Below are 12,938 nucleotides of genomic sequence, written 5' to 3'. Positions count from 1 at the left end.
CTCGATGGAGGAAAAGTCGGAGAGAAAATGAATTCCACTAAACCCCATGATCACCCCCAGTCGGGTGAGAGCAGGTATGAAGTTGCCTTGTCCTACAGCTGACGCGCAGTGGGAGAGAATGTGCCAAGGAGACTCGGGTTCCCCGAGGGCTGGGTGACCTGCCAGTTGCTGCTCAGCACGGCCCTAAAGGGGCCCCGCCCCTGGCCAATATAAACGCGAGCGGGGCCCCAGCTGGCACCGCACAGCACTGGCACTAGCGCTCACGATGGCAAATGAAGTGCAAGTCCTGCTCTCCCCGCTGAAAGGGGGCCACCCTCCTGCAGGTAGGTCGCCCACCTGCCCTCTGTCCTGCAGACAGCTGCTGCCTCCCACTTCTGCTTCTGCTGCAGCCGCCCCTCCTTCTCCCCATGCCTTCCCCAGGAGCTCCCCAACAGAGCGGAGGTGCTCAACCTCCATTTATTACTTTAACTTCAGGCAGCCTGATTTCCTCCTGCGCCTTTGAACCTTCTAGGCTGTGTCTAAAATGGCTTAGGGATTCATCAGGTCCCAGTTCAATTAAGATCTAATTATACTGAGGGCTAGGGAGGGGGTTCCAGGGATTCTGAGTTGTGGAAAAGGATAGGTAAGGGGGTTGGACCTTCCATCCCTAACTGCTTCCTCCCTGGGGGTTCTAGTTCTAAGATTCTGTTTCCCCAACAGCCAGACCAATCAACGTCTGCACCCCAAGTTTCCCTCCTCCTCTTCAGACCGTGGGGTGGGGCAGTGCTCTGTAGTCGAGATTCTGTCAACAAACAGGAGAACTTCTAAAATAAAAAACGCCAGGACTGGAGGTGCTTGGCTGGAAAAGTGAGCTCCCAAGATGCAATGCAGAGCACCCACAAATGCTCCACATGTGTTCTTTATTAGACACATGTAAGCGCACTGTGCTCAGATAAGCTGGCTGAAGCAAGGAGACCTGTGTGTAAGCAAGGTGTTATGCCCCCCAGTGGCTCTCCTTCTCTGTTTTGTACAAAGACCCCTCACACGGGGCCCCTGGCTTTCGCCTTCCTCCACGTGCAAAGTTCAGTTCGTGTTTGGTTCCGTGGTATTTCTAAGCCAAGGTTCTTCTAATTCCCCTTGGCCACACAGGGTGCTGATGGCAGGTGGAAGCGTCACCGATCCTTGGACACCGACCCCGGGTTCTGTGCCTTGCTGTTGGGCAGCCCAGATAAAAGGGACCAGAAACTACCAGTAACTCTGAGTTTCCCTTTCCGGTCTCTCTTGACACTGGTCTCTCTTGGCACTACGACCCTTTCATGTTTGCAGTGGGATTTAGCCAGGTTTAATTACATTTATATGTAAAGGTGATGATGGTAGTTAGCCAGGTTTGATGTTATACTTAAAGGTAACTGGTGGTCAGGAACTATATGCACAAATGACTCGAAGGGAAGCTCATTCCCTAGAGACCCAAAGGGAAGACCATCACCCTTTCCCTGCCACTTGCATCTCACGTCTTCCTCAAACGGTTGCGCCACAGCCTGACTGGCTAAGCGACATTCATGTGCAGAGAACACCGAGACAAACTTTATAAGATGAAAGTTTGACTAAAGCCAGGAGGAACTTTCTATCCCCCACCACAAATGATTGTTCTTGTCTTTGTGTGCACTGGGCAACACAGCTCCATCAAGCATGTCACCATGCCTCTGGCGTGACAATTAATTATCATGAACTGTGACACTGCAGATAAGAGGTTTGGGATAATTAGAGTGACGATGGAGGCAGATTCTTGCCTCCCTGCTGAGAGCAGAGAACAAAGAGGCCGGATCCTTCAGCATGTCTTGCTACATACTTTCAGTCTGAGCCAGTTTGCTCTGCTGCAAAATTTTATTTATGGAACAACAATAATTGGGTGCCGGGATTCTAGTGAGTCTTCCCCTGAACTTATAAGCAAAAAAACAGGTTCCTGAAAGTGGAAGAAGACATAAAACTGGGTGCAAGTCTGACTTGGCCCCTGGCCTCTGACATGGTTGGCGTTGAACCTGTTTCCATTGTCCTCTTAGCGCCTCTGCTTTCTCCTTCTACTACAGAACCCCAAGCCAAATTCCCTGCCAATAAGTCAATGCAACTCAGAGTGACCCTCTAAAAACCAGACGTACCGCCACCATGGATTCCAGTCCGGTGCCTCACGGCGACCCTATCGGACAGAGTAGAACTGCACTTCTGTGTTTCTGAGACTGGAAATCATCTGGGGAGTGGAAAAGCCTCATCCTTCTCCTGGGGAGCAGCTCAGGGTTTCAAACTGCTGACCTTGCAGTGAGCAGCTCGATGAGTGGCCCACTGCACCACGGAGCTCCTTACAGTGACTCTCTGACGAGTTACATAACATAGATCTTTCCGATTGAGTATGTCTCATGTAAAATGCCACTGGGTAGGGAGAGGCTTTTGCTGTTAGCTACTGACTAACTGGTCCCCATTCAAGGGGACCCTGTGCATTGCGGGTTCCGACCGCTGGGATCAATAGGGTCTTCATTTCCTGATGTGCAGAAGTAGATTGCCAGCCCTTTTCTTGCTAGCTTCCTTAGTCTTGAAACTCTGTGGAGTTCTGTTTAGCATCCCAGAGACGCCCAAACTTCCACTGACGTGTGGTGGCTGGGTGTGAAGTGCACTGGTCAGGTATCTAACCCGGATGTTCTACGTGGAACACCGAACCACCAATACCCCCTGCATGAATGCTGATGCCCTGAAAATGCAGGGCTCACTCAAAACTCTCACTGCCCTTGAGTCTACTCGGACAGAGTAGAATTGCCCATGTGGGTCCCCAAGACTGTGACTCTTTACGGAAGAGAAAGCCTCATCTTTCTCCTGTAGAGTAGCAGGTGGGTTCAAACCACTGACCTTGTAGTTAGCAGTCCAGCGTGTAACCCACTGTGCCAGCAGGGCTCCAGCCTCCACCAATCAAGAAACCCTGACGTCCGAGGCTTCTGGAGACCCCTCTGCAGCAGCCAGACAGAAGGAAACCCTCATGAAGAGGGACCTACATGGAGCCCACTGCAGTCAGAGAAGTAAACCACTAAGAAATTGACCAGCTGTGATGCTGTCCCACCTGCATGTGAAGTGCTTAGTGGCCTCCGTTCACGTGTATTAATATAATACAGTGAACCTCTGTTAGCGCTGGTTATGAATTTAGGCTATACAGCAAAGTATTTTAACCAGGAGGGGGCCTGGGCTCTGATGGGCATAATTTTTCATGTTTTGCTTTTATTTATTTGCCTCGCTCTCAGTTGTATGTAAGAACCACATGACATGAAAAGTAGCAGCCACGGCGTGTGCACAGAGTTGGTAATGCAGCAGAGCCACATACTGGGGGAAAGAGAAGACAGTGCTGTCGTTTATGAGTTTTTCTATACTCTGTGTACATTCTAATTGGGTTTAAGCCAGACAAATCAAAGCTAAGGAGAGGTCACCTCCAGACCCCCTAGGGAGAATCCATTTTCTGTCGCATTTAACAGAGGGGTAGGTTGTAGCCCCAAGTGTGCACTAATGCACACAGGGAAGGCCGTAACTGCGTATAGCCAACATCATTAACACAAACAGCAGCTTCATTCTCCCCATGCTAGTCCACTTGAATCATGCTAGAAGCCCAGTGGTACTACAGGATACATGTTGGGCTGCTAATCTTAAGGTCAGTAGTTCAAAACCACTCGCCACTTGGTAGCAGAAAGATGAAGCATTTTACTCCCATAGTAAAGCGTTATAGTCTTGGAAACCCACAGGGGCAGTTCTGCTCTGTCCTGCAGGGTTGCTATGAGTCAGAATCAATTTGATGCCCGTGCGTTTGGAGTCAGGGTTGGGAAAGCTCTTCGCAGCATCCACGGAACAGAAACTGTGTGCCTGGCTGTGCACAGAGCCTTCTGGACATCCCAGCAGCGTGCAGGGTGAGGGTTCTCCCTGAGTGGGGGAACGGGTCAGGACTGCAGATGTCATCAGGGGGCACGTTCACAGGGATGACACCAGAAGAACTAGCTATCAAGTTTCTGTGTGGTGTTTCAGCAGACATTTTTAAAATAAAAATATCCCTGTAGCCTGTTATAATAACAAAACCACTCCCAGGAAGCCCAGGTTAAGAAATGTATCTCTAAATATATCCACAATGTATCCATATTCTAGGGTCAGGTGCCCTGGTCAGAGCTGTCATCTTACCTGATGACAGCGACCCTTTGAGTCCCATGGCTCCCTGCTTGGGACACTTGCACTGTTGTTTCCTTGCTCTTCCAGTCGCCAATTTTGTTAAATTTCTGATGTTGAGACCATGATATCGTGGCAGTGGGTATTTGTGAAGCTACAGCAACAGTTTTTTGAGGATAAAATAGTCATTAAAGAAAAAGAAAAATAAAAGGCTTCCAGAAACAATGCTGTAACTTTCAACGTAGAAAAATGTTACAGAAGAACTCTTACATTTAAGCAATTTACAGTTAGACTAACCACATATTAGTCAAGGGATAAAATTGATTAAAAAAATAAACATTACTAAGGATTCGGTACGGTCTGACGTGGTAGGGGACCCATGGGGGCAGGGGTGACACTGAGCCCAGTGACCTCATTGGCAGGTATGATAGCATCTTTTTTTAACAGAGGAGCTCACTGAAATGGAAGGAATTTGAAGGCCACGGCCATAGACACACAGCTAGAGGAACAGCAGAGCCGGGTTGGAAAATAAACCCGACCCTTGCGTTCTCAATGTCCCTCTCCTTTCTCCACACCCTTATCTGATGAGGGCCTTTTGGGTCTTGATTGCTTGGAAAGTCAACGGTGAATGCAAAATAGGTAATTTGCAAACTTCCAACCTTCACTAAAATCTCCACATGGAAGCTCTAAGCCACGAGGCAGAGTTTGCACGAACCTGTGTGTCGTTCCGCTTCTTCCCGTACCTTCTTCACTGATGAGTAGCACAGAAAGCTTCATTTTTCTTGCAAGCTTGTCTCTGTCTTGACTACTCTCCACCACCCCCCAAATGTGCAGGATGTCTGGGAAAGCTGAACTGGAAAATTACTGGGTACGTAGAATTCTCAACGAAGGCTTATTTTTAAAAACTGCAAAAGTATAACTCATGCTTAGGGATGAGAAAGTGAAGCTTCGCATTTCCCGATCTGAATGTAGATTTTTTTTCTCAAGAAACCATCCAAAAGAGCATCTCTTTCCTTTATATGCTCTGTCCCGAGTTCATTTTGCTTAAAGGAAGAACCGAAAGTATTATCGTTAAGTATTTGTACTGAGAAACCTCCTCCAAAAATATTAAATCGGCTCACATGGCACTTTACCTGACTCCAGGCGCTGTGCCTTTACAAAGGGACAGAAGTCAGTATATTTCCGACATGGGGCTGTGTAATGATTACAAGTTAAATGAATTGATGTGGACACATGGAGACCTGGAAGAGGTTTCGTGACCAGAACCATCGCGTACAAGCAAAATACACAAGAGCCTGGCTGCGTTGGGCAGTACAGTTGATTGCATGTAAAATAGCTCATCTGGATACCAGGAGACCACGAGACCAGTGTTCCCAGCAGAATGTGGAAGTGGGCACTGCCTCAAACGGTTCTATCTGGTCCCACCATCCCCATGTAATGACAGCCTCAATACATATCGCAGCGCACCCATCTATCATAGAGGATATTGTCTTCTGCTAATTTCTACCATACACAGATGATCATGTGAGAGCACCTCCCACATCAAGTTAGGTATCAGCAGAGTGCTCTGGAGATCCAGCATGTGTTTACATGTATGTTTCTGAATCCTTGAGTTGGATCCCACAGTCCTGTGACATAGGCTATTCTGGTTCAAAGACACCTGGATGGACTGGGACTCTTCTGGGAAGGCCTTTGTGCTGAAATATCTCCGGTATATTGCTTTCATGAAGAACTCGCGCACTGGCATTGATTTCTTTGGGCATTTCTTTCTCTGGGGAGTGCCCTATATAAGCATTCAGCGGCCCAACACTTACCCCCAACACCACCAGGTCTCTTCAAAGATCATAGCCTGTAGACCCTCTGGGGCAGTTCTACTCTGTCCTATGAGCACGAATTGACTCAGTAACTATGGCTTGTGTTGGCTTTAGAGTGTAAGCTCTTTTTAGTCTTTGTTTCTTTAGATGTGATCATTCCAGATTCCTTAGTTCCTCGTGTGACTTGGCTCCTGTCACCACCCAGTCACCTTCTTCTGCACCTTCTCGAGATGGTCGATACCCTTTCCGATGCACAGAAGTCAATATACCAAAGGGTTTCTCATCCGTAGCTATTGCTTATTTTCTCTCTAACAGTGTATCTTCTATAAAACAAGTTGCCAGCAAGTTACTTCTGACTCACGGTGGCCTGGCATCTGCCAGAGCAGCACAGTGACCTATTGGGTTTCCACAGGCTGAGTTTTCAAGAGGAAGTCACCAGGTTTTTCTTCCAAAGCACTGCGGGCAGACTTGAACCTGCAGTATTTCGGCTAGTAGCCAAGTACGAAGTATTTTCTTCACCTATAGCATCTGTAGCCCTCACAACCGGGGAAGGAGGTAGCATAATGTTAAAAGGAGTCCAGATTGAAATCAAAGATTTAGTCTTGCCTGGACCCGCATGAATGCTCATGGGAGCAGCAGTGAGGGGATCAGAGGATGCATGGCATGGAGTAAAATCTGATGCGCAAAACCTCTTTAAAGTGTTGACAAGCAAGAATGCTGCTTTGGAAACTAAGCCATGGTGTTTCCATGACCTCCTATGCATGTGAAAGTGGACACTGAATACAGAAGACCAAAGAGGAGCTGGTGCACTTGAACGCTGGTGCTGGCCCAAAGTAATGAAAGTAGCAAATAGCAAACATCTGTCTCAGAGGAAGTGCCACCAGAAGGCGCCTTGGAGGCAAGGACGCTGAGACGTTGGCCATGTTGTCAGAAGAGACCCGTCTCTGGAGAAGGCCATCACGCTTGGTAAAGCAGCAGGGCAGCATGAAAGAGGAAGGCCCTCGATGAGACAGACGGACACGTGGCAGCATCGAAGGGCTCGACACACAAGAGCAATTGTGAGGATGGCGCAGGACTGGGAGCGTTTTGTTCTGCTGCACACAGTGTCGCTATGAGGGACACTGAGCACAACCCCAGCATAGGGCCATCCCAGTGGTCCTCAACCTTCCTGAGGCCGCCACCCTCTAATGCGGTTCCTCAGGTGGTGGCGACCCCCAGCCATAAAACTATTTTCCTTGCTACTTCATCACTGTCATTTTGCTACTGTTATGAGTCGTCATGTAAATATCTGATAGGCAGGATGTATTTTCATTGTTACAAATTGAACAGCATGAAAGCATAGTGATTCATCACAAAACAATATGTCATTATAGATTGTGAAATATTTATTTCTAATGACAAATAAATGAAATTGTGTCTTGAAGCACAGTGTAGCCGGGTAACAGTCTTCATGCCAGGTACTCGTAGATGGGCGTATTTACATGTGGGCAGACCTGCCTGGAGACGGATAGAGGAGTGGTGTCTCCTTGTGTGTTTTCCTATGGTCTTAGGTGACCCCTGTGAAAGGGTCGTTCGCCCCAGCCTGAGCACCACTGCTCTATCCAAACCCAAACCAAACCCATTGCCACGGGATCCGTTCTGACTCACAGTGACTCCACGGAAAGCCTCGACTTTCTTCCATCGAGCAACAGGTGGGTTTGAACCACCGCTTCCCTGAAAGCACTACCACTGGGCTGCCTACAGAAACAATAGCATCTGGGAGAACAAAGGGGAGGCAGTGCAAACTATTTCTAAAAAAGAATAGGTGATATTATTGGCTGGGGGATCACAGACCCCCAAGCTGCTTCTCTGTGCTTCCCTTAGGTAGCCTACATAAAGAGACCTGGGGGGGCGGGGTGACACAACACGCAGCCGCCCACTCAGAGGGTCGCTGCAATCCCGCCAGCTGCCCTCCAGCAGTGGACAGGAAAGAAGGATAATAAATAAAAGTGGTAAACACAGGGAGCAAGTGGGTACAGTGCTTTACATGGGGGACGGGGGGTGACAATGAGTGTCTCGAAACAAGATGTGGATGGGTTGTTGCGTGGAAAACCAACGTCGTCTACAAACTTTCACTCAACTCCCAATGAAAAGTTGAAAGGTAAAGAGGCCTAGGTTTAAGTCAAAGCTCCTCTGTTGGGTTAAACTTGGCCCGAAGTCCCCCCGTCTGCGCCTAAGGATGAAGCCTTTTGTCGGAAGCAGGAACTCCCTGTGAACCTGAACCACACTCTGCAAACAATGGAGAGGACAAGAATATGGTCTGTGAAGAAATGCTTGTCAGTAAATGCTCGTCAAGAAGGTCTCAGAAGGATGTTAGCACAGTAAGCCTCTGGAAGACTGCGCACGCAGCTTACGAAGTCAGCGCCACGAAATCTGTGAGGGAAAATAAGTTAATCTTGTCCAATTCTATCTTGTTATTGTCTTGTCATCCATCGTCCATCATCCCTAGACTCCATGACCACAGACACATACTCTTTTCTCCACGTTTCCGGATAAAGGCTCACTTCTGCCTCAGGAGAAGTGGTGCCCCACTCGGCACTCGGCTGCTGACTGTAAGGTTGATGGTTCACACCCATCAGGCGCTCTGTGGGAGAAAGAGGAGACTGCGTCCATGAAGATGCACCATCTCAAACACTCTAAGGAGCATGCTACTCTGCCCCATGGCATTCATCGGAGTCAGAACAGCCTCCGTGGCAGCTGGGGTGGTTGGGGTTTGGTTCCCTCACAACATTAGCGCCCTTGGGTGGCTCCTCACCTGGTGTCTAATCTGGGTCACTCTATCCCACGGCTAAAACTCTTTGCTCTAGTGTTCAAAGAAAGAAGACTTACAGTTGTACAGAGGCTCTGAGATAGTTCTATTCCGTCCCCCAGGGTCCCCGTCAGCATGGCCCCCAGACTACAGTACATGAGATGGCAGTGCAGGCCCTTCCTTGATGTCACCTCGCTAGTCTTTGGCTGTTCTAACAATAGCGCTACGTAATTTCATTTGTGTTAGTGATTTCACTGTACATCTTTTTACGCTACGTTGAGAGATAAGAATCTAAAGTAATCAGGGAGGAAGGGGGAACCGATCACAATGATCAACACATAACCACACACACACCCCATCCAGGGGGAGGGACAACAGAATCTGCGAGGGAAGGGAGACAGCGGTCGGTGTAAGATATGGAAACAACAATAATTTGTAATTTACCGAGGAGTTATGGGGGAGGAGGGAGGAACTGATTTCAAGGGCTCAAATAGAAAGTAAAGGGTTAAAAAATAATGATGGCAATATATGTACAAATGTGCTTGATACAGTTGATGCAGATTGTTTTAAGAACTATGAGAACCCCCTGAAAAAAATCTTAAAAAAAATTAAAGTAAAGTATTAATCTTTAAGAATGTTGGGTTTTTTTCCCCTTGACTGAATTACTTTTTCTTTAAATCAGCAGTTCTCAACCTGTGGGTTGCGACCCCTTTGGGGGTCGAACAACCCTTTTACAAGGGTCGCCCAACTCATAACAGTAGCAAAATGACAGTGATGAAGTAGCAACAAAAATAATTTTATGGTTGGGGGGTCACCAAAACATGAAGAACTGGGTTAAAGGGTCACGACCTTAGGAAGGTCGAGAACCACGGCTTTAAATGTTATTTTGTTGTAGTTACTAAGAATACACACTGCAACACATACACTAATTCAGCAGATTTCCACTTGTATAATTTGGTAACATAGATTGTGTCCGATTTAGAGATATTGAGAACGTGCAACCATTTTCTAAGTTGCTCCTCCTTCGTGAGCCTGCACTCACTGTCCCCAAGATGATCTGATCTTCCAAGGCACTGTTGTCAATTGGATTGCATCCAGGTCTTGGTCTCAAAAGAGCATAATGCTCAAGGTAGACTCTTTTTATTAGCCAAGCTAAACTATTGTCTGGTTTTAAGAGGATGTCAGGGGAGATTATGGTTTAAAATATAATGATTATCTCAGAAGCTCACCCACCTTCCATGGCTCTCGACAGTCTAGATGAGTTCGTGAGATTTTGAAACTCTGTTCTGGACTTCCCCCTTTTGCCTGAGGATTCTTCTGTGAAATTTTCAATCAAAGTGTTCAGCCAAGTACCATCCCCTTCCGGTCTCCTGAAAGCCATCAGCTACACATCTTATTGTTTATGTGTCTGCTGCTACTCCAGTGCCATGCTGTTTTGATGACTATAGCTATATAGCATGTTTTAAAATCAGGAAGTGTGCGTCCTCCCATTTTTGTTCTCCTCTTTGAGCTTTGCTTTAGCTACTCAGACCTCCTGTCTTTCCACATGAAGTTGAGGATTGGTATTCCCATGTCTGTAAAGCAGTCTGTTGGAATTTTCACTAAGATCACATTGGAACTATAGATCCCATCGGGCTGTATTGCCATATTAACTATTTTAAGTCTTCTTATCTATAAGCCTCTTTCCACTTATTGAAGTTTTCTTTGAGTTTTTTAAAAATCATTTTATTAGGGGCTCGTACAACTCTTATCACAATCCATACGTCCATCCATTGTGTCAAGCACATTTGTACATTTGTTGCCATCATCATTCTGAAAACATTTGCTTTCTGCTTGAGCCCTTGGTATCAGCTTCTCATTTTCCCCTTCCTCCCCACTCCCCCCTCCTTCATGAACCCTTGATAATTTATAAATTATTATTATTTTGTCATGTCTTACACTGTCTGACATCTCCCTTCACCCACTTTTCTGTTGTCCATCCACCAGGGAGAAGGTTATATGTAGATTCTTGTAATCTGTTCCCCCTTTCTACCCTACCTTTCTGGTCAGTGTTTTTTTTCAGCCATATTTTGTAATTTTCATGTGCCCAGTTAAATTTACTTTATGGTCTCAGATGCTATCATAGACTAAAGTGTCTCCCTAGTTTCCCTTCAGAGTCCCACTGCTGTTGTGCAGACAGCCAACTGACTTTTGCTTGTGTCGACTTTGAGCATACCCTCTGCTTGCCTTTTGAATGTGTTTTTTTTGTTTGTTTTTAATATCTATTTTTGGTGATGTGCCAAGAAAACTGTTAAAACTGTGTATTTTCTTCTTAGTGTTTCCATGAGTATCAAACTTAAGAGAGTGTACCCACAGTTGGGGTAAGTTGGTCTCGATCTAAGCTCAATAGCGGACACGACTCTAGGACCCTCCGTCTCCTGCCCCGTGGATTGCTGTCATTACTAAGGACGTGCTCCTGTTTCCCTTGTTCTGTAGCATCATTCCATCCTCGCCTTTTGTAGATTTGCTATTTTAAATTATGGGGAACGAAACACACACTGTCTCTTCCCTTACAGCCCATGTGTACGCGCACCGCTTCCTTCATCCTTTTAGCTCCTTCTCTCTGTTTTCCCTTGGTTCTTTAATCAGCTCCAATGTTGTTGTATGATACTTCTCTCCCCCCCTCCCCCCCCGGCATTTGGTCATCCCTCGAGGTGCTTTCATTCTCTGTGTTCATGTGGACGGGCCACTGTTTGCATGGTGTGTGTGTGTGTGTGTGTGTGTGTGTGTGTGTGTGTGTGTGTGTGTGGTGAGTATTTGCTGGGCCACTAGAATTGTCAAGGGTGTTAACATGCTCTGTTTCCCCCAATAACTGGTGTTTCGCTGGCTCCAGCCTTTGCTTACCATTTCCTCCTTCTCCCTGCCAGGTGTAATTAAGATTTGAAAGTTTCAGGTCTCGTTTTTTTCATTCTCAATATCTCCCAGAAATAGCATTCTCTCCACCAGGCAAGATAGTGTGCACTAATTAATCTGTCCACCAGAGGGTGAAGTCTCCTCTCCCTGGCTATTGCTCCTTCCCTTTCTGTTTCTGCAATCACGTCTTTTGTTGGAAAACCGACTCCCAGAGAGCCCCCTCCAGGGCTGGGTGTTGCTCTTATTTTACCGGAGGCTGCTGACATCTGAGCTGGGAGGCTGAAGAAGCATGTGCACAGGAGGAAAGGCTAGCACTCCCCAGAAGACCCTCCAGAAGATGCGTTGTCCGTCTCGGATCCCAGTGGTCCTGGGTGACCCACCTCCTGACTCCACTCGATGGGAGGGCCTGTGCGATTTCCTATCAGCTCAGCAGCCAGCAGTTACTGGGAAACAGGGAAGGGAGGTCACATCCCACACAGACCGGCAGCGAGGTCGGCCTTCTTGTTCTCAGCATCCATCCACAGTGTGCTGGCTGTGGACATGGCCTCCACTTAACTCGCTGCCATTCAGTCGATTCCAACTCACAGTGACCCAGGAGGGCAGCGTAGCAATGCCCCTTGTGAGTTTCTTATAACTTTTTATAGAAATAGGAAGTCCCATCTTTCTCCCACGAGGAGCTGGTGGTTTCAAACTGCTGACCTTGAGGTTAGCAGTCCCCACTGGAAACCACTATGTCACCAGGGCTCCTCTAACTTCCACCTACGATGACTCTTTGTTAGCAAGCAGCAGCCTCCATCAGCAATGTTCAGTGCCGGCTGTTAAGGAGGAGCATACAGCCCTAACCTAACCCCCAGAGAGGTCTATCCTATTGGTGTCAGTGACCTGAACGATGGGTGCAAAGGGTGGCAGGCAGACTGCTGCCTACGTGAACAGATGGCCCGGTTAAGGCCTTCGATAGCAACTTGCAGCCACCTGCCACCAACAATTACCAGGTATGGGAGAGGGTGTGCAGTCTGATCAGAGCCCCAGGCACAACTAGAATGAATTTAACATCACAAGTTGCAAAGACGAAGCTTTCATCATCAATAAAAGAACAACTTTATCATCCAAAGGGCTACGTGGGGCTTATTCCATCCATGCATGAATGATGCAGTAGCAACATCTATTAATGCAAATAACCATATTAATACACACAAGAAGAAAAGGCAGATGATCCTATCCATATGGTGAAAAGGCACTTAAATTCCACATCCATCTGTAATGATGTAAGTCCAGTGAAA

General features: G+C 47.2%; 1 protein-coding gene across 1 annotated transcript in view; it reads left to right on the top strand.

Annotated features, from left to right (window-relative positions):
• The first annotated feature begins 265 nt into the window (after window positions 1-265).
• DAPL1 (death associated protein like 1) overlaps window positions 266-12,938 on the top strand; it is a 34,792-nt gene continuing 22,119 nt past the window's right edge. Inside the window, exon 1 of the mRNA XM_075528958.1 lies at window positions 266-323. Coding sequence (XP_075385073.1) covers window positions 266-323 — 58 coding nt within the window. The remainder of the gene's footprint in view (window positions 324-12,938) is intronic.

Source organism: Tenrec ecaudatus, chromosome 13 (assembly GCF_050624435.1).
Source record: "Tenrec ecaudatus isolate mTenEca1 chromosome 13, mTenEca1.hap1, whole genome shotgun sequence".
Classification (NCBI taxonomy): Eukaryota; Metazoa; Chordata; class Mammalia; order Afrosoricida; family Tenrecidae; genus Tenrec; species Tenrec ecaudatus.
This window is presented reverse-complemented; position numbering and strand designations above follow the sequence as displayed.